At 38.4% G+C, this 25,825-nt stretch overlaps 1 protein-coding gene across 2 annotated transcripts in view; it reads right to left on the bottom strand.

Moving 5' to 3' along the window:
* Positions 1-25,825, bottom strand: part of GUCY1A2 (guanylate cyclase 1 soluble subunit alpha 2) — a 154,940-nt gene that overhangs the window by 26,839 nt on the left and 102,276 nt on the right. The window contains exons 6-7 of one of the 2 annotated variants that reach the window (XM_074145245.1): positions 19,879-20,022; positions 423-429 (exon numbers count right to left, since the gene is read on the bottom strand). In XM_074145245.1, the coding sequence (XP_074001346.1) occupies positions 423-429; positions 19,879-20,022 (151 nt within the window). The remainder of the gene's footprint in view (positions 1-422; positions 430-19,878; positions 20,023-25,825) is intronic. The other variant, XM_074145253.1, reaches the window with a different exon arrangement.

The following is a 25,825-nucleotide window of genomic DNA, read 5'->3' as shown; positions in this document are numbered from 1 at the left end:
TCAAAAAGCATGCAATTTTTTTAAAAAGTATGCCTATGTGTGAAGAAACTGTTAAAAAGAAGGTACAATTTCATATTGATCAGGAGGAAATGTTGCCAAGCAAACCCAAGTTCTTTGTACCTCTAGTTTTTGCCAAACCAAGAAAGGCTATTTTTCTATTTGACATATGTTAAAAGCTACTACCTGCACTGTAAGTTTCAGTGAGGCACGCAGACTCCAAGGTATGTTAAGATGAGCTTGTTCAGATCTGATCCAATACAGACACAGAAGCACCACACAGCTATTGGGTCAGCCCAAGGGTCATGAGGACTACTGTACTGACTCAAACCATGGCAGTTGTCAAGACCTATGAAAAATTATCAGAACATGACAAGTGCAGAGTGACACCCTTCCAGCTTTCCTTGCTTCCAACCAGTTGTGACTCTGGGGCTTTTGAGGTGAAAAATATAACAACTTCTGCTAAGCCCCATGTCCTGTGATGCCCTCACTAGACTCTCACGGCTGCATATTTGCCTCTCCCTTAATAGCCAGCATATTTCTGGTCTTCTTTCTTTGCTAGATTTTTTAAAGCTATGCAGTGGGTGGGTTCCTCAAATGTTCATTGGACCGAAAAGAGGTTTTTGTTGTAACCCTCAGGCAGTAATTAAGGACAGCTTACTTGACTGCAGCTATTTTTTCCTTGGTCTGCCATCCTTGCTTTAACACCAAGGCAATGATAAAACTGTCCTCTGACTCAGCAGCAAGAGTCCCTGCTCCCCTCTACATATTCTTGACTTCATTTAAACAAATTAATTCATTAGAAATTTGGCATACAGTGGATTTTAAAATATTTTTCATAGGAATGGAACTAGTTCTGTTTATCATGGAGACATCTGGAAATCCTCCCCAAAAATCATTTCTGAAAGTCACTTTTGATAATGTGCCATTTCAGTGGAGGCCACAAGTGGTGCTTCTGTCTGATAGATTTTAAAACAGAAGGTACCATCAAATCCCATGGTTTGGCTGACTGCATTTCCACCCAGTTAGCCCTGTGCTGACACTGACAGCTGACAGCAGGCTGCAGCAGATCTCCTGGATTACACACAGAACAGTGTTTGAACCTTTTTAATGAACTCTCACTGACTCAAAGGCTGCCTGAAAAAGTATTTGGGTCAAAGGCAAGGTAGGACAGCAGAGGGCAATGCAAACTGGTGAGTGAGCAGTATGCTGTGGGATGGTTAGAAAGCCTGGCTTTAAGGAGAACAGCTATCGGGAAGGGAAGAGGGACTGTAGCAGTTAAAGGCACAATACAAGATAAAACACAGGCCTGTTTCAGGGCATTCATGGGAAGGATGACAATGTCTGTTTATCCATATTAATCCAGGGGCATTTTAAATGCTGTAATTACCAAATCCAATAACCAATATGCCTGGGCATAATCACGTGGAGTAAATGAGAATCTTGTTTATAGAAAATGCTTTAAAAGTAAAATTCCAATGCAAGACAAAACAAAGGAATGGGAGAGGACGAATGCGGAGAGGGGGAACCAGTGTAATTAAGTTTTGATAGGTTAAGCCCATAGTGAGACATGCCAGCACAGACAAAGATGCATATCTGGTTTTCATGCATCAGTAAGAATTCCAGATGTGTCACAGCAAACGTGGGAAAACTATAATTGCTGTAACAGCATTGGGTTATAAAGGTATCATCTTCTGTTAGTCCAAAGTAATGAGAGAACACGAGTCATGTTCTCATTTTGGAACCTTGTCCCACTAAGTTGGCAATATCCTCAGGAAGTAGTTGCATCAGGATGTGAGGGCATTATTCATAACATTGTCATTACTGTGCAAGACACATCAGGAGATGGACTTAGAAATGTTTGCAAACAGAATGAATTAAAATTAATGCTTTATCTAGATGGCAAAATAAGCTATATTCATGTCTGCATAACCCTGCATCTTGCTGAGGAAACCACAAATCCAGTTAAAAGTTTGCTCTTTGCTAGTGTTCTTGGAAAGGAAGCAGCAGAAAAACTGATATCGCAGACCTCTCTCACAGAAATTTCCACAAATTTCAGTCCTTTCTACAGCCTGTAAACCTGCTCTTTGTTTCTTAAGCACATGGATTTGCTGTTCAGAGGTGTACAATCACCTCTACCAAGTTCTTCCTATTGGCTTTTTTCTCCTTTTCCCTTTTTGGGAAGGAAGAGGGGAGGGTGTTGAGAAGAATTTTTAGGAAGCTGTCAGGATTCCATATTGCTTTCCTGTCTTCAGAAGACCAAACTAAAAGTAGTCATCTGTTGCAATTTGGTCGTAGCTCCAAACAGATGCATTTATTAAAGGAATAGTAGGGCTGGGGGGGGGGGGGGGGGGGGGGAGGGGGGGGTTGGATGTCCACTAGCATAAAGTTCTAAAACACGCATTTCTTTCTCACTTTCTACTTTCTTGAAAAAAACTTTTGATTCTTCTTGCGAAACATTGTTTAGAGCTTAGATTTCATTTGAATACTAGTGTTACATGGGCTGTGCAATGATGATGCCTGTTGTTAGGGTTAGCAAGAAAAACATTCAGTTTTGTATAAATTGCAGTTTTTAAGCATCTTCTCTGTGAAACAAAACTGAGTTCCTTCAAAATATTAAATGAGAAAACCATGACAGGCTCAAGAACAGCCCTTATGCTATTTTGGGCTTAATAGTACTGACTCAACCTGGAGTGTGGGACTTTCACCTTTGCCTAATGTACACCATGGAGACTGAGCTTGGTTTTCCACACTCAACCACTGGCAGCTCTTAATGCCTTTTTATCTTCCCAGAAATGCCACCCTAACCCACAGAACCTTTTGTTCTATTAAAAGATCATTAAAAGTAATGTACTTCACAGGAATTGTAGGTTTAAAAGAATCTGTATTTTCATGTATGCAAAACATACCACCAAGAACAAACTAAAAAATAAATCTCAGATGGCTCTACTTACAGAACTGTCAAAAACAGAAAAAGAATAATATAACTGACACACACTTCTACATCAAGGTAAATTGAGCCCTATACTACCATTATCCAGGATGCCATGGTTAGCCTCACTGATAACGAAATTGGAACATCTGCACTGTCTTATATTTGCAGTTTGCAGAGTGTGGCTCCATAAGCTTGGGTAGACATAACTGGAGAGACAGTTCTACTATGAGAATAACCTTTCTCCGATCTGCAAAAGATACATTTTCAAACAATTATTTTGATTCTGAATGGCTGTTCATTTCTTTCTAGTCATGAACTATCAGACCAAAAAACTTACTCACCGCGTTCACTGGGGAACAGATCTTTGCAAAATTAACCTCGTCTCCTGTAAACAATAGTCTTCGTGTGTGAACAAGAGCAGGCTTTATTATTTAGCTATTTGCCATTCATTCTCATGCACTAAAAGCTTTTCCTCTGTCCAGGGAGCAAGAATGTCACATAATTTAGGTAACCAACACACACAATGCAACAAATTGCAAAAATCAAGGAAAAGTTCATGAAAAACAAAAAGACTAAAAATCCTTTGGCAAATGCTCAGAAATAATGAAAGCTCTGAGAACAGAAGAAGGATGTTATAGTCTCCTCAATATGTTTATAATTAGCAATTTCACAAGCTCCCTATGAGTCCGTTGGGGAGGAAATGGCAGTATATAAGCAACCATAAAATGTTGTAGGGTAACCAGACTGAAATAGATACCATGACCTCAGTCATAGCAGAATTTTTGCACTCTCTTTTGTTGTTTTTGTTATCTGAGCTATCCTAGCTATTAAATGTGCCGTTCCTTCAGAGGAAGAAGTTGACATTTAGCTGCAGAGGTCTGGGACTAGGAATAAGCAATAAATTAGATAAGAATGTAAGAACAACTGTACTGTATCAGACCAAATGGCCATCTAGTGTGGCCCTGAAAGCAGACATAGTGCTTGAAGACAGAGCTCAGTATGCGAGGGATGGTACCCTGGAGACAAACGGGGTTAAACGAAGGACTCACTGAAGCCTGTGAAAACTTTATTCTAATTACAGTAGAACAAAGGTTTCAGAGAGTGCCAAACAGAATGTAATCATGCTCTGTTCTCCCCAAAAGTTTAAGAAAAGGGAGACTGTAAATTAGAATATCAAACAGGTTCCAAAGAGACATCAGGTTTTGTGGTAAACGCATTCAGAAAAAAGAAAACAAAGTTTGAACTCCACATCGTCTTCTTTTGATTTTCACCTTTGAGAAAGTTCTTATTCACAGATAGCCCTATAAAATTGAGACTGATATTTTGGAGTTAGAAATAATGGAGTTGTCTTCATCCCACTACAAAATTTCAGGGCTTACAATACCTTGCCCATGTTAAAATTAATATGTGTTGAAATTAAATTAATTTTTGTGTTTGAGAGTTTATACAGGAAAAGGGAAGGACTCATTCATTAACTTGGGAAACATTTTTATGTTGTTTCGGTGCATATAAGCTAAGAATTTAAAGTGACGTCCTCACAAAATATCCATCAATGTATCTACAGGAACTGTATGGATTTCTTAGGCTTCCACAGGCTTTACAGTTGAAATTGTGATTATCGCAAAAGCTAGGTTAAAAAAAAATCACTACCTGAACTCGCATTCTCTTGAACACTTGGCTTACTGGGTCTTCTTTCAAAAAAGTAGCTCCACTAACATATTTTGAACTTATTTTATACTTTTATCATTTAATCATGAAACACTTGGAACTATTGAAAAATGGCAAAATGAAATGGTCAATGATCATTCCTACCTTTAGTCATAACAATAGTCTTTAAGGCAACAAATCTGTATGCAGATCAGTCACACACGGGTTTGCTACATCTGGCCTTTCATAAAAATATATGTGTGTACACACACACACACTCTCACGCATCTATATACGGAATATTTATATATATTTAAGGAATGATTTCAGTTTGTTCTGATGATTCGGAGTTTTTGTTATTATTGCTTGAACCTAAATATAATTGTGTGTAGGATGAGAATTGGCTATTAGCTAATTTTCTAAGGTGAATAGCTGCTAGCATTCATTTCAGTAAGTCCAGACAGATACAGTTTTCTGGAGAGTCAAAAATAGACCAATTTAGGGCTCGTGAGCATCAGCTAAAAGTGTAAAAATTCTGCAGTAATTTGGTAGGTCAAGTCCTTCACTTTGTAATTCAACACGAATAAGGTAGATCCAATTCTTATATAATATAGGCTCCTTATGCTCATTAATAGTTGAAGAAAAAGCTGCTACATAAAAAAAATGTATTTTTTAAAACATACTTAATACTTCAGGAAACCACGTGTCCTATAAACAAAAGCTCTCACAGATTGGGTTAGACCTTCAGAGTCGTCCATTCAGGAAATTCATTCCATGAAAGTAAAATATATAAAAAGAGAAATCCAGAGAGCTGCTCAGCAACTATGGCTCATGTCAATTTTAATGCCTCAGAAACATTCCACATGCTTTTGGTTTTACAAGATGGTACAGTCATACCACTTCGAGCAAAGTCTTGAAGATGGATATACTTGTAATATAGAGAATCACTCTTTCTCTATATATCCCCACCCCAAGTCTCTACAAACTAGTAGTCAGAAATGGAAGTTTAACCTCAGAAAATCAAAGGTTGAACAAAGGTAACCAGATGCAAAAGTTTTTCTACTCAAGTCAAAGGACTTGAGCTCAGCTCCCAAACCACTCAGATGCAAAAATGTACATTTAGTTAGCCAAGTCTGGAATGTTTCCATTATCTATAAACCCTGCACTGTTTTTGATTAAATGAATAGGAGTTTTGGTCTAAAAGAAATCTGAATAATGATGTTTTCCAAGTTCAAGCAACCAGTGTGCTGTGAGATGACGTTTTCATAATATTGGAAACAAAGTGCAATAACCAGTTACTGAAGATGGTTTATAAAGAGACAAACAAAAAATGCAAACAGAAATAACAAATAAATAAAAGATCAAACTCCTATAACCAGAGACCATAAAAACAAGTTTTTGAATAGACCACCTACTTTAAAGTTTGGTGTGAGTAGTGATTTTATTTGTCCTACTTGTGAGGCCCCACAGATGCCTGATTTTCGGACCACAAAGCTCAATTATTCTCTGACAATCGGAAAACTTCTTCAGATCAGCATTTTTTCAGAAAAACAAAAAAAATTACTGGAGTAACAGGGTAATATTTGTGCAATACATATTTTATATTTATCACTGTCATAGATCATAGTCAAAAATCAGAAAAGACTTCTTGAAGGCAAGGTTAAGTAACAGTTTGCTTCTATTAAGTAAAACACATTAATGCTCTACAGAAATTATATCATTTCTACAGAAATTATATCATTTCTACAGAAATGATAACTCTAACTCTTCAAAGTGTTTTTTGTGGCTACAGAATGATTCCTAAAGGAAATAACAGTAATGAAGAAATAACAGTAGTAAAGTAGTAACAACAGCAGTTAGTTCCTTTCCCAATGAACTTTAAGACTGAATGATAATTAAAAATCTCCCTATTTTTAGGATTCTTGTTCTTCTGGTAAAGGTATTTATTACTTTTTTTCATTCATTTTCTAAAGGTAGCACAAATGGACCTACTATAAAGTAAGCTGTCATGGAAAGAAAAACAGCTATTTTACAGACAGTTGACAGAAAAGATACTTTTTTTTAAAGGCACATGGGGATTTAATTACTCACTTTCTATTAAAATTAATGTAAGAGGTGTCACTAGTTTCACAGACAACTGAAAACTTACTCTTTTGTAAAGAACATGTTATGTTTCCCAGATGAACATCAAATTTTAAGAATAGAAACATATCAACACATTACCTGGGACAGAATAACCCAAGATCCCAGCACAGTCTACGATCTGCATGGCTGGGGAGCAGCCTTGCTGGCTGGGGGTCCTGGTGGACAACAAGCTGTATGGTAGCCAGCAGTGTGCTGCTGCAGCAACAAAGGCAAATCAGATCCTGGGCTGCAGCTGCAGGGGCATGACTAGCAGGGACAGAGACGTGATCATCCCACTCTACTCAGCACTTGTCCAGTGCTGTGTCCAGTGCCAGTCCCCACAATTCAAGAAAGATGTAGACAAACTGGAGAGTGTCTAAAGAAGGGCCAGGAAGATGATCAAGGGACTGGAGAACCTGGCCTCTCAGGAAAGGCTGAAGGAGTTAGGCTTTTCCTCCCTGGAGAAGAAAAGGCTCAGGAGGGATTTCATCAAAGTATTTCAGTACTTAAAGGGCAGCTACAAAGAGGACAGAGACGCTCTCTTCAAAAGGAGCCATATGGAGATGACAAGGGGCAACAGGTACAATTTGCATGGAGGTTTCATCTTGACATAAGAAAGAATTTTTCTTACAGTAAGAACAATCTGTCACTGGAATAACCTCCCCAGGGATGTGGTGGCGTCCCCATTGCCGGAGGTTTTCAAGATGTGATTGGACAGGGCAGTAGATAATCTCATCTAGGCTTCTTCTCCCACGAACAGGTGGAGCAGCTGATCTTTCAAGGTCCCTTCCAACCTGGCTGTTCTATGATTCTATGATGTTTGATAAGTTCTGTTTTAATCAGGTTTTGTCATTTTAGATTTTAAGTTAATGGTGAAGGCTTTAACCAGTATTAGAATATTTACCTAATTGTCAAGAATTATCTTGCTCACTCTAAGAAAACTATATCCCAGTAAGAAATTATCCAGGTCCTTGTGTTTCCTGGTGTGGAGATTTTGCAGGAAGGAAAAATGGGATCTCATAAATACATCACTTCACATATTCCTCCTCAGGGTTGGTTCTTTTTCCTGGAACACAGCTTCAAACTGAGACAAAAATCAGGTCTTTCTTCAGGATGATTATCACTTGGGCCACTTTCTTTTTATTAACCTGATCAAATAGGTCAAAAGCTAGGAAGAAGCCAAAAAGCTCTTTAATTAACTGAATATTCTTAGATTATTTGTGCCTTGTTTTCCTTTCTTCTCAATTCAAAACTCATGTCTTTGCCTCTCCTCTCTTTTTAAAATATTAAAGCAAAACAAAAACCCAAATATGAGATATACCAAAGTATGGAGATTGTTTTGTTTTTAAAAAAAAGTTCAGGTTGTTCGATATGAAGTATCTGAAGATGATTATTTACATTGAACAACTTTTACCCTTGTTTAAATTTAAGGAAGATATTTGAACAGAAGAGGCTGTCACAAATTCCTCTGAAGTATTGGCATTTTTTCCAAAATACTCTATGTCTCATATGAAAGGAAGCTGAAATACCATTAAACATTTAGTTTATGGATTTATTTATGACAGGAAATACATTCTTCCTTAGGGAACTAAGCTATTCTGAAAGAGTTGAATACTGTTGCTGAACTTGTCAGCTTCAAACAGAAGGCCAAGTATCCACCCCCCATCTAAACTGTTCACCCAAATATAGCACAGTGTAATGACTCACTGTTTAGCACAAAAAAATGACAACAGTTATGTGATAGAGTTTTTCAACTGGTGCATAAAACTGCAGACTTTGACTTTTCTTCTCAGAAGTGTGGATGTTGGAGGGAACGGGGGAAAAAAGTTAGAGAATTGCCATTAACAAATACACTTTCTTCTTAATCTTGCAGAGGAGATGCTGGCAACTCCTTCTAAAAATCCTGTAACTGTGGATGCCAGAGTATGGAGCCAGATCTGCATAAAGGTTAACATATCTGCAGGATTACCCACTGGGGCTGAGAAAGACTGTTCTCCATGAGAAAACCCACAGGCAGCTCTTCTGGGACTCTGTGCAAGGCTCTGCTTGCAGTCCGGGGTCAGAAAAGACAGGGACTACTGAGGTGTTCTTCCTCGCAACATGGAAAAGCTTTGTGTCAGGGGTATCTTTCCTGCAGTAGGATAATCCTCCCAGCAAAATTACATTAAAGGGGCAAGATAATTAATAGGTCATGGAGAGGAGAGCTGTGCTCTTTAAATGTGTAACACAAGATATGCAGTATAAAAAAGTACATGCAGCTCAGCTCCATTTTTTTTTTTTTTTTTATTTCCAGTGCACCTTATCCAAAACAATTCATGCAGTAGGAGACAAAGGAGAGGAGAGAAGGAGGAGATGGAATGAGGCCCTTTCTTCAATCTTTTTCTCCAGCCTGCATTAGGGTGAAAGAAGAGGGAGCCATGCCAGCACTGCCACATAGTGCATGAATACCCAATTTGCATTATCCAGGAGGATATATTACTTCTGCACATTGAAGGGTTCCTGGAGGCATAACACCATCTCTTGCTTCTAGAGGGGGTCAGATCAAAGGAGGAGGCAGGTTTGCCCTATTCACTGCTAAAAACTGACACTTAAGGCACGTTATTGCCCCAAGTAAAGTGAAACATTTGGATTAGGAGACTCCACTGTTTGGACCCTTGGAAGAGAGAGAAAACGAAGGGACATCAGTGATGTAATGGTGGTTCTGAAACAAAACTACTGCCCAGTGTAGAAAAGACAATGTACATAATCGAGATTACAATAATAAATAAGTATCACTAGCACTGGCCAGAGGAGGCTTTCTTCATTTTAAAGCAGGCAGAGCAAAAAAGCAGATGCAGACAGCTCGGTCACTGAAAGGAGAGGCAGATGCTGGAGCAATGCAGCACAGGGCAGCAGCTGCCTGACAGCATCTCAACAGCTGGAAACACAGACCCTCAGGTAGCAACCACCTCTACAGCTGTAAAGGGCACGGCATTTTCCCCTCTGCATCCCACTCAGAGGCCTCTGGGATCACCTGTGTCTATTAACTCAGTGAGGTGGCAATTCAAGCCTAGCAGCATTTTCTGTTCATGCTTATGTGGTCAGAATGCATAAAAGATAATAAAGCACTATTTTTATGCAAAATCTGTGTGTGTTTCTCAGTGTATTACTGCTTATCTTCTGTGAGTCCTTGTAGGTTTGTGTATTGTCTCATATCACTACTTTTATTTAGGTTTTGTATAATGTTTTCTATCTCTTCTCCAACTCAGGAGATAAGAAAAACAGTCTTGTAGTTGATAGTGGAAACCTGACTTTTAACTTTTTATATGACAGGAAGACACCCTGATTGAAGCAGAGAACAGATAGGACTTAGGACTTAGAAGAAATAAAAGTTCAGGACTCGGCTACCTTGTGTTCCCTAGCCCAACCCTTTAAATGCTCACAGATAATTTTAAATCATATGGGGTTTCATATTTTTTATATATATATAAAACCACTAATGTGGCAATTCTGACTTTCTAGGGATTTTTGCCCATTGTTCCCTTTGTAAAGATGTAATAACATTAGCTTCCTGTATTTCCAGTGTACAGCACAGATTTAATTATTTATTCACATGGTGGATTGTATTGCTGTTCTTGTTATTATTGCTTTCTTTTTGTCTGAATAAAGAGTCAATGACAATAATAACAGTGGGAAATTCCGGCTTCAGATGGAAGTTCTTAACTGCCTGCAACAGTCAAAACCTGAATGTGAAGTTTTGGCAGCTGCACAAAGTGCCCCAACCCAAGCCTAGGCCAAAACAGTATCATAGGATATCTTCCATCCTAGACAACCAAGAATATAGGGTCTTTTTCATAAAGAACAAAATTTCAATGCTTTATTCTGTTTAAAGTCGTTGTCTTCTTTTTTTTTTCCCCCAGGTGATTGTCCTAGTAACTAATTTATTCACTATTCTAGAGTAAGTTTTTCTCTGATCAGAAATTCACCAAAATCTGGTAAATTTGCCTGGTAAAAATGTGGCAAGACATTTCTATGGAAATTTTTGATTTTGATCGTTCAGTGTTCTCAGCCAAAAAGTGCTTTCCATGGAAAATTCCCAACCAGCTCTACTACTAGCCAGACATCTGGAGTATTACTTGGAGGCGTTTGTGTCTGGAACAACTGCTGAACCGTGAGAATCAGACCAGTGAGAGATGTCACACGGTGACCTTAAACCTAACCCCACAATCCAGCTGCACATCCTGTGGCCACAAATCCCATGCAGGAATCTAAATCTTGAAATCCTCGCTGTTGTTCCCCGTGCATGTACTCATATCACCTGGAGAAGGAAATCTGCTCAGCGTGAGGCATGAGGACAAAGTTACAAGCTAGGTGCAGCCAGCATAGTAAGGTTTTGTCTGCCTAGGGGAACAGGACATATGACTGAATTATAGAAGCATTTCTATACTCAGCTAAATCTAAATACTATAAGTCACAAAGAGTTGTGAGCATATAGAAATCACTGCAAACCAATAAACAATGGAAAAGTCCACAAAGTGCCCCGGGTACCTACCCTGGTTTCTATCAGTATGCTTTATCTTTGTCATGGAGACAAGTATAGACAGAAAGATGCTTATGCTTCTTACTCGCAAGGACAATAATATCAGAGAAAACACAGCGTGAGAGGAGAATGGCCAGTTCCAAAGAAAAAACCTCTTTCCAGTGATCCTCACATTATTAATTAGCTCTCTGCTCCTCTTTCAGGTATCTTCCTCTCAGCAGTCAGAAACAGAATATCTTCATAGCCTTCTAATTAATTAACTCAAGTTGGGCTCACACTGGGTTGCCAATCCTGATAGCATGCCTTTGTACCCTGCAATTGCATGCCCAGCAGGCTGACCCTTATCCTGTGCAGGATCAAGTCCTGGTAACTTTGAAAGTTTGCATTTATCATCTACTGCAGACTTTACCTAAGTACCTGATTAAAACAAGAAATTCATGTCACCTGAAAGAATAGCCAACTCTTTGGGAAACTTCCTTCTTCAGTAAAATAAATATGAATCTAATTTTCAGACTGGCCTCTTCCACAAAGCTGCTGTTGTGCACCCACTAGTCATATTAAACCCCACTAACCCTTGTTATTGCAACATATATGCAGTAACACTGTCATACAGTGGGTGTACCATGAAACTGGATATGTCAAAGTCCCTTCAAAAGAACAGAAGTTGCAAATAATAACTATGGGTTTGATTTTTTTAAAGCAATTGATAAAGATTATTATTAAAATCGGACAAAAGGAAGCACTTGAGTGAAAATGATTGGAGGGCTGAGAAAGGTCTGAATTTTCCCTTAGGGTAGCCTAAAAAAACCTGCAATTTCCCAGATGCCTGGGTAGACATCCTGCGATACAGATCGCCTCCTCTCATTTCACATTTTCAAAGGCACTGGGCCAAACTGAGGTATGGCATCATGAACTCTCCTCAAGTCCAGGGAACCACAGCCAGGGCTGACTTTGGCTCACCGTCTCCGGTGAGAGCATGTCTCACATGCTCTTGAGACAAAGCACCAAGCTTCTCTCAGAGACATGCAGCCCTGAATGCTCCTCAAAGGAGTTGTGCTGCCCTAATGTTGTGCCCTAATGTTGCTGCCCTAATGCCTGTGAAACTAAGAACTCTTCTACTGGCTCATTGGTCATTTTTAGTAAAAAAGTCTCTTCAGGCAACTGTTTCTTCTGTGGAACTGTTTTTTATTTTTCTAACACAAGGAAATTTCTAATTTGAAGTTATCCAACATGAAATAGGATATTATATACCTTCCAGAGTCTGATGTAGACATTAGGTACGAGGCGAAGTTGCTAGGAGACCACAGATGGAGAAAGGAGCATTGCAGTAACGCAACAGCTTTTCACACAGGGCTGATGAGAACGCCTGCATCAGCAGTCAGCCTTTCACAATTTAAAACAAAACAGACAACCTTTTACTGCTTACGTAAAGATGCACATTTGGTGAGGATCACTAAATTGTTATAAAACTAGCATGCCACAACCTAAATTAAAAGCAAGGCAAGAAACACTGAAAAGGATTACACAAACAACACTTGCTAAACTACTCTCTCTCATTTCATGTTTGAGAATGGCTGCTTCATTTAGAAACTAATAAAAAGTGTATATTCAAGCAAATGTTGGCACTTTAACTCTACTTGTGTTCTGGGCCGAAGTGCCATTTTGCCATAATGCAAAGCGGAATACTTAATGAACCAGCAGAAGATGCTACGCACACTAAAATTCATTGCCCGTTTCCATGTTATTTAGAAAAGCATGTCACTCTTATTGTGGACATGAACCATTACAATCCACAATAAGGGTCTCTTCTGAACCCTCACTCATGAGATAGAGTTCCTGCTTATTAAAATTTACTACTTGGCAAGCAGAGATTAGAGGTTTATCAAACTCAGCTTTTCATTGTTTCAGTCATCATAGAATCATAGAATGGTTGGAAGGGATCTTAAAGATCATCATGACCACAGGTGTTTAAAGAGACAACACAAATCAAATCATAGTTGTAAAGTCACACAGCTTAGACATGTTACAGACATGGTTCTACTTGAAAAACATTATTTGTCACATACATTGTATGTATGGGAAGTTGAAGTATGGAAAGTCTAGATAGCATCTAACATTCACATGAAAAGGCTGTGACTGAACAAAGATTTGAACCTGTGTTTCAGCCTAGCTCTTTCCAGCGGGATCATCCATCCTTCTGAGAGCTCATTAGCCTGTTCACCCTTGAGGTAGGACTTATCTGACAAACACTGATTCAAATAAAGTAGACACTGAAAACATGTCAGATGAATATAGACTCAGACTTACTCTCTCCTATTTAAAGAGGGAGCTACAGCGACAAGTTAAATGTAGCAGTTTACACTGTCAGTGTGTGAATTTGGATGAGTTAATCCCACTTTTCACATGAAACGGTCCCTCTGCCATGCTGTTCTTATTTCTCTGGCTGATAGATGAAGACAGGCTCTTGTGTTGATAGTGCTAATACCAGACTACATTGTTTGAGTGCAGCTTATCAATGCAATAATAAAATAGGTTTGGCAAGGCACATCTGAAAGTTAGAAGCTGCAAGTACATCAAGTACTCTATCTTGATAATGAAGAAACAACTGAGCCGAAGACCAGGTTACGTACCTTGCAAATACAAGGTCATGTCTACCCCACCTGATAATAAATTAATCAAAATGAAGCCAGTATTAGCTAAAAATTTTTTGCATTACTCTATTTAGATTATTTCATGAACTAGTCACTAGCAGGTGAGCAAAAAGAAAGGTGTGGTTATGTATTTGCTTCAGTTTGTGATTACAGTATTTACAGGCCTAATTCTCATGTTATTTTAACATAATCATTTGAAAGATACATGACATTTTTCTGCTGTAGAGGAACATATTTTAAAACTATTTTGAACTACTGTGGTAGGGCCCAATCTTTATGTTTTAGACAGGAATACCTGTATATAACAAATCTACATAATTGTAGTTAATTTCAGCAGCTTCATGTAAATCGTTTACTTTTCCTCTGTGTGTTCTCAGTTCTGTATCTCTTCACAACTGTATTAGGACCACCTTCGTACACTGTAAAAATAAGCAGGTAATCTTAGAGAATAATGTCTTGGGAAATCTCATTAGTCAAACCTAGGTACAAAACCTAGGTACTGCAGCAGCCCGTTTAACAATAAACTGAAAAGGAAGCCTTTCTGTTTCTTTGGGATATACACTGCACATAAATTAATTGGGCAAGATTTGAAGTATGATAAAAAGTGATGCCACTGATAATATCCTATGGGTTTTAACACATCAAATGAGATCTGCATTGTGACCTTTATCTCTAAAGGTCAATGCTGTGGAGAATTCTTCTTACAGCATTATCTCTAGCTATTAAAATTAATGTACTTCCACTTTATCTAAAAAAATGTAACAAAATATGAAGCATACTCTGAATTCAAGTAACTCTCACTTAAATGTAGGAGGCAATTTTAAATCAATATTTTCAAACTACAGACATAGGGCACTAAGAATAATTAGTTATACAGAACCTAAATCAAACGAGTGCTTCCGGACTAAAAAGTGTTTTGCTGAAAGGATATAAGCGTATATTCAATTCTACATGCAAAAGTCCTTCTTTTGTACTAAGGCCCTAGCTCATGCAAAAGTAATGGGATTTTGCCTCAAATAGAACCGAGTTAAAAAAAAAATCATACAGGGACGTGAAGCCTTCTCCATCACCTACAGGAGAACGATCAGCCCATTTTCTGTCATATTTCTTTCAAAAAGAGCAGACAGACTGTGTTGTAACACTGCTGATAGGATTTGTGGAGGCTGCTATAATATAGCTCACTCTCTGCAAAGCAACATTTTTTCATTACCCTGCAAATCACAGGCGATTCGTGCAGGTATAAGGAGTGCAGGCTCATGGTCTCCCTTCTGCTCATGCAGGTCTGCTGCCTCTGGCTCTTCTGGAAGTATCAAATGCCTGAGTATGTGCCAGCTGCACACCATGGTGCTCTCATCAGTGCACTACGAGCTCTGACTCAGGGGGCAGGAGCATCATCTGGATATAAACCAGACCTGCTTCATACACCTTGTCACCATCCTGAGCTCCATCACTGTTTAGTGGCCACACAAACATTGCTTTAAGAAGCAGATTTTTCATAAAGACCACGTGGCTGTACAAACAAGGTATTTTTGTGGTTGCTACAATGAATACTTTCAAACGATAACTGTGTACCCAGCTAACAAACTTCATTTGATTGCCTGTTAATGCACTGTACAGGTGAAAATCTTACCCTAAATTCCCACTTATGTGATATGGTATTCTTTCATTAATTCATTCATTATTCATTCATTCATTCACTTTTTCTTCCTAACTTCTGAGACTGTAAGTGTCATTCAATAAGATATCCACTGCTATCACGAGGATGAACATTTCAAGCACTACAAAAAGTAAATATTTGCGTTCTGGTGAATTCAGTCCTAAGATGACAACAAAATACATCCATCAAAGTAATTTAAAAAAAAAAAAATATTCCATAAACCATAATCTTAAAGTCAGCCATATCTAGTTGAGTATTCATCAAATAAAAACCCGCTATATTTAATTGCCGTTAGGTTTCCCTAGAGCTGAAATCTTTCCAATCAGGACAACGCAAGCAGATTCATAATGACTCTGTCTGGAAAAAATGTCACCCCCTAAGTAACTAGCCTCTTAAATGTTCATCATATCAGTCACACTCCACAAATCTGGGGAATAACTTCTGGACTCTTGGTTTCCAGTGGTGACCTCAGAGAGCTTAAACAAGAGACGGGCCTCTGGAAAACAAATCCACTGCAAACACCAAGGAGGCCTTAGCATGTTTCTTTCTTACTAGAAAACACAATCAGAACAGAAAAACTGGTATAATTGTTAGGCTACTAACAGAAATAGAACTTCAAATAACTGTGCTGTCATGTATTATACAAAGTGGCTGAGAATCATTTCTTCTATTTAATCACGGCTCAAAGTTTTGGGGAAAGAGAAAGCAGAATAGTTGTTTACTCGCAAGATCAGAGGTCCTTTATTTTTAAGAAATATGTTTTGAAAAATTGTCTCGGACTTAGTGAAGCCATTGTCTTACTTTTTCAAAATAGCTGCTAGACTATCCTGAAGACTAAAGTCAGAATTTAGTCTCAGCAACCCATGAAAGTTGTCAATTTATCAAAAGCTGGGCATGAGGGAAACTGTCCTCTGATTTCAAGTTCATTTCAAATATTCAAATACTGATGTAGATTTTTCAATACAAGAAAACAAAAGCTGTGTCAGCATTCTATATTCAACACACTTGGCAAGGACTCAGGAAATGTGACTTGTTCTTGGTAACATGAATCACAGATAAGAATTAAGGTCAAAATATAGTCAAAATACCACACTTGTTTTGCCATCCATATCATCAGGACTGGGTCAAAGTAACCACATTATAGTATAATTTAATTCACCGTTTAGAAGTGAATTAATGTCTTATAGCCTACATTGTGTACTTTGTATCAAATGTTAATGAATATTTAAATATTTTAATGAAAAACATGAATGTAAAATGTGTCACACAGTAAGTCTCCTATAATGGTTCTGAGCTGAGTCCATAGTAACTGTTACACATTGCTAGAGGTTCCTTAAATTTCAGGTAGATTATAGAAACCTAGAATCCTGAGTTGGAGAGACACATAAGGATCATCAAGTCCAACCTCTGACTCCACACAGGGCAACCTAGTAGTTAAACCATATATCTAGGAATGTTTTCTGAACACTTGGACACTGACAGGTTTGGGGCCACGAGCACTTCCCTGGGGAGCTTCTTCCAGTGCTTGACCACTTTTTCCTAATATCCAAGCTGAACTACCCCTGACACAGCTTTAGGACAGCACTATGCACATGGAGCATTTGTTAATGGGAATCTGTGACACAATGGGCACTTTCACCTTTTTTTTTTTTTAGTGAAAAACTGGCAGCTAACAAAAATAGGGATCATTCTAGCCAATTTAACATTGGTTAACATTGGTAAAGTCATGCCAACTCAATTTAGAAATAATACATATGTTTTCAACTGTGACGATCATTGACATAACCACTAAGAAAAACTATGTGTTCTTTGCTATTTGTAGGAGGATTCATCTGACAGAGTGTAGAAGCTTACAGTGTAGATATCCACACTTAGGCTAGGTCCATAGACTCCCCTTACAGACAACTGAGAAAATACACATTTTTAGGGCGTGATTCATCTCATCCTAGAGTAGGCACCTAAACTAGGACAAATTAAAGTAGACTTCTCCAAAAGCCCTTATTTGAATAGTTTTACAGGGTAGACAACCATGTGAGAGGAATCTTAATCTTCATATATTTAAAATCAATTCAATATGCCTCTATGAAAGATAATGTTTTAAAAACATGATTTACCAGGTTAGGTAGAAAGGTAGCAACAGCATCGTATTCTTTGTCACTGAGGAGATGAGATTAATTGGTAACACCATCTCTCCTGCCTCAAAATCTGTTACACCTAAAACTAAAGAGACAACTAACACCCACTGAGGAGCTTCTCAGTACTTCTACTTTCAGTTTAATTACTATGAACTGACTTTTTTTCTTCTGAATTCTAAAGGAGGTTTATTAGCACTTTTTGAAAATATTTGGTTATTTTGCCTAGCATTTTATTCTATGCAAGCATTTTTCCTCTGCACTGTCTTTATAGTCTTTCTTATATAGGTTTTCTTATGCAGCCACTGAAATCATGACGAATTTTCTGAAAAATAAGGACACTGGTAATGAAAACAGTCACAAACTGTGTCTCTCAGAGTAAAACATACACCTTCAAAATTTCCCCACAATTGCAGCAATCACTCAAAAGCAAGTGAAAAGATGGAGAGGATCTGGGAGACTGCTCTCCTAGCATGTGACAGTGTAGCTAGAATGTATTCGTCAGCTATAGTCATTGAAAAAACAGAGAAATCAAACGATCCAGAAAATCTCTTTTAATAGGATTAAATTAATATATGTTTGAAACAGTTCTGTATCAAAACTGAAAATGCTATCTCTTCTGATATCTTCAGACATTTGTCTTTTAATGTTTATTGTGTGAACAATGAATTATTTTTTTTTTTAAATTTCTTAAAGATCCATAGTCCAAGATACTTTTTCAGAAAGCTATTCTTTGGAATATGTGGACATTTTTCAATAATAAAATAAATATTTTATTTTTACATTTAAAAAAATCCATCAACATTGATATACAAAAATAAAAATATTTCATCCAGAACTCAATATATTTTCATTCAAATATTGTGTTGCCATATTTAATGGAATTTCTAGCTTGGTTGCCTTGCATCCACACTCTCCTTTCTGGGCAGAACAATTCACTTAGTTTAAATGTCTCTTGATTCACCATACACAAAGACTCCAAGGAATATAGTTCAAGACATGACTTAACTAATAGATAGAGAAGAGTTGGAACTGAGAAGTATGCAATTTTACTGCTCAAGGAGCATCACAGAAACATCCATGAATACATTTTTAACAATTTAAAAATTTTACCTCCTTTCTGTCAAGTTTTTAACTTTCAAAACAGATGTTTCAATTTTTGAAAAAAAAAAGGAAGTATTTCAGATGCAACCCTCATTTTTTAACAGACATGAGGAATTGTAGTTTACAAAGTGCATTTCAACCATGATGTAAATCATGCCACGGGAAGTCTGTCCAGCCTTCTCATCCAGCTACATATGGCTTTTGTTGTAGGCTTTAGTCAGTATTGAATAATTGTTCTACATAATCCCCCCATTTTCTTTGAGAACGAAAGGTTTGTATTATGGGAAGAACAATTCAACCAGAAACAGGAGTGAGTACACATAATGAAAACAATGTGTAATCTGACCCTTGAAAAAGCAAGGCACATCTATATCTCCATGTTTTTTCTTTCCCCACTGAATCTCCATTTTCTACCTAAACATTACCAATTCCAAATGCCAGCAGCTACAAGGTTAGTGTAAGATCAAGAGAAGCAGAACAGCAGTGGAACTTTAAAATGGTACAAAAGGACACATGGTTTTCCACCTCCTGCTACCTCCTGTACAATCTAGAAGGAACTGGAGTTGCGTGGGAAGGAAGCACATTAACACTAAGAGCAGGCAGTCTACACATTCTTTTTTCATGCAGGTCAACAACTATTTAGAAAATAGGCATGTGGCCCCTTAGAACTGAAGAACTCTGAGTGCTTCTACACGAATACTGAAGTTCAGGTAAGGAGCCTACTTCTGGAGTGAATTTCCCAATTGTCACTGCACTGTGCTTTGACTTGGGAAGTCCTGGATCATGTGAACTGTCTTCTTCTCACGCTAAACTGAATTGAAAGAAGGGCTCCAGGAGTGCATCTAGTGCCCTTCAGCCACAGATAGGCATTCAATGCATATAACAAGGCAACAGCTAGTCTGTGTGGTCTGCTGTGCTTACTAAAGTATGGCTTAGATTACATGATTGTTGATGGGCACCACTGAAATATATAAAACATTAAAAAGACTGTGATATATTGATGCAATTGGAACTTCTCCTATCAATAAGCATATTTCTAGGGACAGAACACAATGGAATTAATCAGCTCAAAGTACCATCAACTAGCTGAGAACAAAGAGCAAAGCAGTTACCTTAATAGGGCTCCCATCTGGAGTGAGAACCTCTTCTGAAAGCTCCATCATCTTCAGTGCCATCAGGGCAATGGCTTTAGCATGACTAAGGCTTTTCTTATGGAGCCCTGCTGCAACGCAGTATGCATCACCTATTGTTTCCACCTGCAGCAATCAGACAAATCTAATGTTAAAGTATGATAATGAGAAGAGATACCTACCATTAGTTATCTGCAATCAAATAGCATTGCTTAAAAACATGTGAGCAAAACATCCATAAAATAAGCAATTAGACAACGGAGCATAATTACCTGAGTTTGCAAACAGGTGCAGTCAAAACCTGACACGCGATTGCATAGTGGTTCATCACCATCACAACCAAAGAAGATCGTTACATCTAGAACAGTGTATGCCATCAGCTGAGATACGACATTTTCCCAGAGCAGTATTAGAGAAAACTCTATTTTCTTAAATGAGAAACTGCTTGCAGCTTTGGTTGACACTATCCTGCCTGAGTTTACTCTTGGGTAAGAATAGTGCTACATGATTATAATTCATAATCATTATTTGCTCTGCTAGAAAAGTATATCAGGAAGAAAATTAGAAAAAGCAAAACATCGCCATAAAAAACAATGAAGAGTCTTCCTGGTATAGGGAGAATTTACAAATAGATACTATTGCTACAGACTTGACTGCATCTGTCTCTGTTATTTTCAAATAAGAATTGCTGCCTCTCTACTATGCAGGCTACCTGACAGTGAATTCCCTACCTTCAGGCATCAAGTTCAGCAGACTAATCCCTCTGGTCTCTTCAGACAGGCCTTGCCTCTCTCTTATCCTTGATTTTCTTTAAAGAAAGCTGTCCCTCAGGAGGAACCGGGAGCAACAGAAATTACAGAAGCCCTCTGGCTCCGGATAAAGGCAGCCCAAGAAACACTGAAGCCCTTGAGTTCTGCAGCTTTATTGACAGCATTGTGTTTTGCACTCTGCTTGCCCAAACATCTGCAACGTGCTCTGCACGCAGTCCATTAACACATGCCCAAGTAGACTCAGCCCCCAAGGATTAGTTTGGTTTTTGCTACATAACTAATCCGGCTTTCACCTTGCCCATAACACTACAGAAATGCCAGAAAAGACTCCAGCAAAGACTAGGGTGAGAAGAAACATGTGCTGAGCAAGGAGTTATTCAGGGAATAAATAGAGCTGATTCTTCTCTCTGCAGGGATTCCACTAATATTAGTAGATCTGGGCCTTCTCAGCTTAATTTCCAGTCCTGGTAGAATTGGAAATAGTATCTCAAAAAGTAAGTACTACATGTAAATGTACCCAGAGCATGAATCTACAACAGCAGTATGAGCAAATACTGCCCACCATCAAACTTAACAGAAGCTGATCCAAGCCCATTGCCAAGTTTGGCACCTTAGCCTTTCCTGCTGGTTGTGCAGGAGGATATATATAAACCAAGGGTGTCTCATGAGGTGAGAGCTGAGACAGCTGTTAGAGCTCCCTCGACACTTTTGCAAGCTCCTAATAGCACTTGTATACAGAAAAAACATGTAGGAGCAATCAATACTGCGGTCTGCCTGCCTTTTTTTACACAATTCATATCTCAGGGTCTCCGTCCACAAGAAGCAGAGACTCCCAACTCCCTGAGGGAGAGGAGGTCAGCTTTCCAAAAACAAATGGATGGGCAAGTACATTGCGATGGCTGGTGAAAAATGTAAAATCTAGAGAAGAAAACACACAAGCACAGTGAGAAAAAGTATCAGAAGTTAAAAAGACACTCTGTATGGATAAGAAGTGAATAGAAAAAAATGCTCTGAATTAGAAGGAATTAGCAGAAATCCAAATATCTGCACATTGTCATCTTTGAACAGGCTGCCCAGAGGGGTGGTGGAGTCTCCATCTCTGGAGACATTCAAAACCCACCTGGATGCCATTCTGTGCAACCTGCTCTAGGTGAACCTGCTCTGGCCGGGGGGGGTTGGACTAGATGATCTCCAGAAGTTCCTTCCAACCCCCACAATTCTGTGATTCTGTGATCCTTGAAATTGTGGATGAACATAACCAGTTTGAATAGAAATAAAGGTATTACTAAAAAAGAGCTGAGTCTATGATGTCAAATAGAAAAAAATGAAATACAAATTCTGCTCTTTGTTGAATGATTTAATTTCACAATGACTTTTCCAGTCATTCAAGTACAGATCTGGGACCATGTACTGTTCCTGCAATGTTCAGGCAAACTTACTTATTTTGTTAGCATCTTCCCCTTTGGAGATTTCTGTAGCTGTGTAAACTAATTTAACAGCTAAATTCCAATCACTGAATGAGGAACGTCATTAGAGTTACATTGTACATATCCGTGTACTACCAGAAAAATAGGAATGACATTGCTTCATGTTAATCTTCGTCTGAAAATAGAAAGTATAATAATACCATTGTAGGATACCCTTTAAAGTGCTTGTCCCTATGAAGTTTCTGTGACAGTAATACTGGAGTACCAGGGGAATGACTAGGACTGTTGAGACTGACCTGGTAGTTGAAATTGGATGTGATGAATAACAATAAGGTTGTCTAATGAGTTACTATTCTGTGTCCCTGTTTCAGCCACTAGAAGATTTTCCCTAATTAAGCATTTAAGCTGAAATTTCCATGCCAAGTATCTCCATCAAATTTTAACCTTGCTTCAGTCCTCCTTCAAAATCAGATTTGGCAAATTTTCCAACTGCCTGTGTCTTTTATTCCCCAACCATTTTTTAAAAAAGCTCCAGTTCTTATAGCTCCCTAATTCAGTTCATTCATGGCACTTTGATTTCGTCTTCTCACATAGAGTCATAGAATGGTTTGGGTTGGAAAGGACCTTGAAAGATCATCTAGTTCAGCTCCTTTGTATGGGAGGGACATCTTTCACTAGATCAGGTTGCCCCAAGTCCCGTCCAACCTGATCTTGAACACTTCCAATGATGGGGCATCCACAAGTTCTCTGGGCAACCTGTTCCAGTGTCTCACCACCCTCATTGTAAAAAAAAATATCTCCTTATATCCAGTCTAAACCTACCCTCTTTCAATTTAAAACTGTTGGTCCTTGTCCTGTCACTATAGACCTCAGTAAAATGTCTCTCTCCATCTTTCTTATAAGCCCCCTTTACATATTGAAAGGCCACAACAAGGTCTCCATGGAGCCTTCTCTTCTCCGGGCTGAACAATCCCAACTCCCTCAGCTTTTCTCCACAGGAGAAGAGTTCCAGCCCTCTACTATTTTTATGGTCGTCCACTGAACCTGCTTTAACGTGTCCACATCTTTCTTGTACTGGTGACCCCAGAACTGGATGCAGTACAACCTGGATGCAGGTAGGGTCTCACAAGAGCAGAAAGTAGAGGGGGAGAATCACCTCCCTTGACCAGCTGGCCATGCTTCTTTTGATGCAACCCAGGATATGGTTAGCTTTTCTGGGCTGTAAACACATGTTGCCAGCTCATGTCCAATTTTTCATCCACCAGTATCCCCAAGTCCTTTTCTGTAGAAACACCATCAATCAATTCATTGCCCAGTTTCTATTGATATTGGGGATTGCCCTGACCCGGGCGCAAGACCTTGCACTTGTCCTTGTTCAGCTTCATGTGGTTATATGAGAACATTAAAGTAGAAACTGCAATGAGAGCAATACATTGCACTTCAGAATTTCAGGGTGTGAGTCAGACGCTCATGGGGAAGAAGGGGATTTCTCTTATCTCAGCTGAGGAGCAAGAATGGGACCAGAAAAACAAAGCACTGCTCATAGCTCACTCACTCACTCCAAATTATCTGCCAGCTAGATCCTGAAATCACTGTGCACATCAGAGACCAATTTACTCCATAAATATTCAAGTAAATGTCAATAGGATTAACAAAAAAGGAAGATAGTACTCAAGGTAGTTAAAAATAGAAGCAGTCAGTTCTGTTTGATGCTATTCAAGATGATGATATACAGTAATGAAACTTCAGAGGCAATCTCTATCTTATGATAAACAAACCTCTGATTTTTTTACTTTGTAATGTGAATATTGCAGTGCATTATTATAGTATATTTGATTTTTATATCCTTTCTAGATACATGTGCAGGAAAAGGTATTTTGCTATCACTGTAAGACTGGAATACAGCATCCTGATTCTTTTAAAAAACAAAATATATTCTGTTTCAAATATTTCAGCCATTTTTTGTGTATGATTGACAGTTTCACTGTTATTGCAATTTAGTACATTTTTATTCTATTTAAAGAATGGTTTCTTACTACTCTTAATATTTCTAGCCATTCACTGACAGCCCGAACTACTCTTATTTATTTTTCATCTCTTTTTGCTGATTCACGCTCACTGTTGTCAGCTTCACTGCAGCTTTCATTAATTGAGAACTAACATATAGTACCATAGCAAAGAAGTGAGGCTGAACTTAGATTTCAAAATTAGATCAATCCATAAAAATTTAGGATATAATTTTTTTTCTTAATTAACAAAGGAAGAAGCCAGGAACGATTGCTATAAACTGCTATACAAAAGTATCTTTAAGGCCTTCTATAATTCTATATCAAATCATTGGAAATGTCCAAAAGGTTTTCAGTTAGGCCCTCAACAAATCAAAGATTAAGATTCATAATTATTTGAAGTGGTTGTGTGTACTCTCCAATTCAGAAAAAGCTTCTTGGTAGATATCCTGAGACTGCTGAATACTGTAGAGTGACAATGCATGTCTTGCAGCAGGAAGCAAACAAAAATATCTTCTACTTTTGGGAAGTCATTTTCTATGTACCCAGGCTCTGTTTGTCCTCGGTAGATTCAGTATGCCTGTTTTAGACATGAACGGTACTTTTTATAGAAGTAGAGCTCTACAGTAGTTGTCTTACAGTCACTTATTCTTAATTCAAACAGATTGTATGTGGAATATGACTTGCAGATTAATCTGGTAGCCCAACAGAGAGAATACAATTTTTCCAATACTAATGTGTCCAGAGAACAGAGGTTAATGGACTGTACCCTGGGAAGCTCCAACAGGTCTCTTCTAACTACCAGTAGCTAAACCTTGCGTTGAGCTTTGTTACTTAACTGGGAAACTGGCAGTTATAGCTGAATGATGCTCCCCGGGTATAAAGTTGGGGTGTTGATTCAGTGACAGTTCAGAAAGGAAAATGTGGTTTACTGAAGTACCATTCCTCCTTCTTTATTCTTCCTCATGAGTGCATGAATGCGCACCAGTCATTACACATATGAACTTTTACAAATAATGAAGAACTAAAGTGTCACACTTCATTCCACAAACTTACACACACAGGGAGAGATACCATTTTGTAAGTGAAACCTGTAAAAGTAAGTCTAAAGATTTTAATCTAAAATACTGAGGAATCGCAACAATCTATGGACTCTTACCAGCACCTTTTTCAAAGCACAGCTTGGGAATAAACATAAAAAACGTAATCAGAGGGGTCACTCTTGTGGCAATTCTAATCTAAAATTCCTACAGCAACCAGAAATATTGAGACCACTGAAAGAAGTAGCTGGAGGGAGAGCTGGCTCTAGTTTTATTCTTGGATTCTCACTCTTCTCCCTGTCTCACTGGGAGGGGAGCTGGTGTGTGAGTAAATGGCTGCATGGCCCTAGTTGCTGGCTGGGGTTAAACCATGACAAGTCTCTTAGTGGGAATGAGAAAAAAGACTGTTGTAAGAGGTCCTCCAGCACCTTTATGGTCTTCTCTGATCTTTGACCCTGGGTCACAATTTAGCAAGGGTTCAGAATAGGCCAGGTTCTAATATAGTAACTAAAAATAGATATTCTTCAGTCCTTTCCATGTCTTGATTTCTTATCCTCCATTTGTAGAGTAACAGATATTTCTTCAAATTCAGTTGAGTTTCCAAAAGCATCAAATCCTGCTCATGTTCTCACATGTTTCTGTTATTTTAATCACCAGAAATATTTATTTCTGCTTAAGTAATATGT

Source organism: Numenius arquata, chromosome 1 (assembly GCF_964106895.1).
Source record: "Numenius arquata chromosome 1, bNumArq3.hap1.1, whole genome shotgun sequence".
NCBI lineage: Eukaryota > Metazoa > Chordata > Aves > Charadriiformes > Scolopacidae > Numenius > Numenius arquata.
The sequence above is the reverse complement of the archived record's forward strand: the minus strand, read 5'-3'. Positions and strand labels throughout refer to the sequence as shown.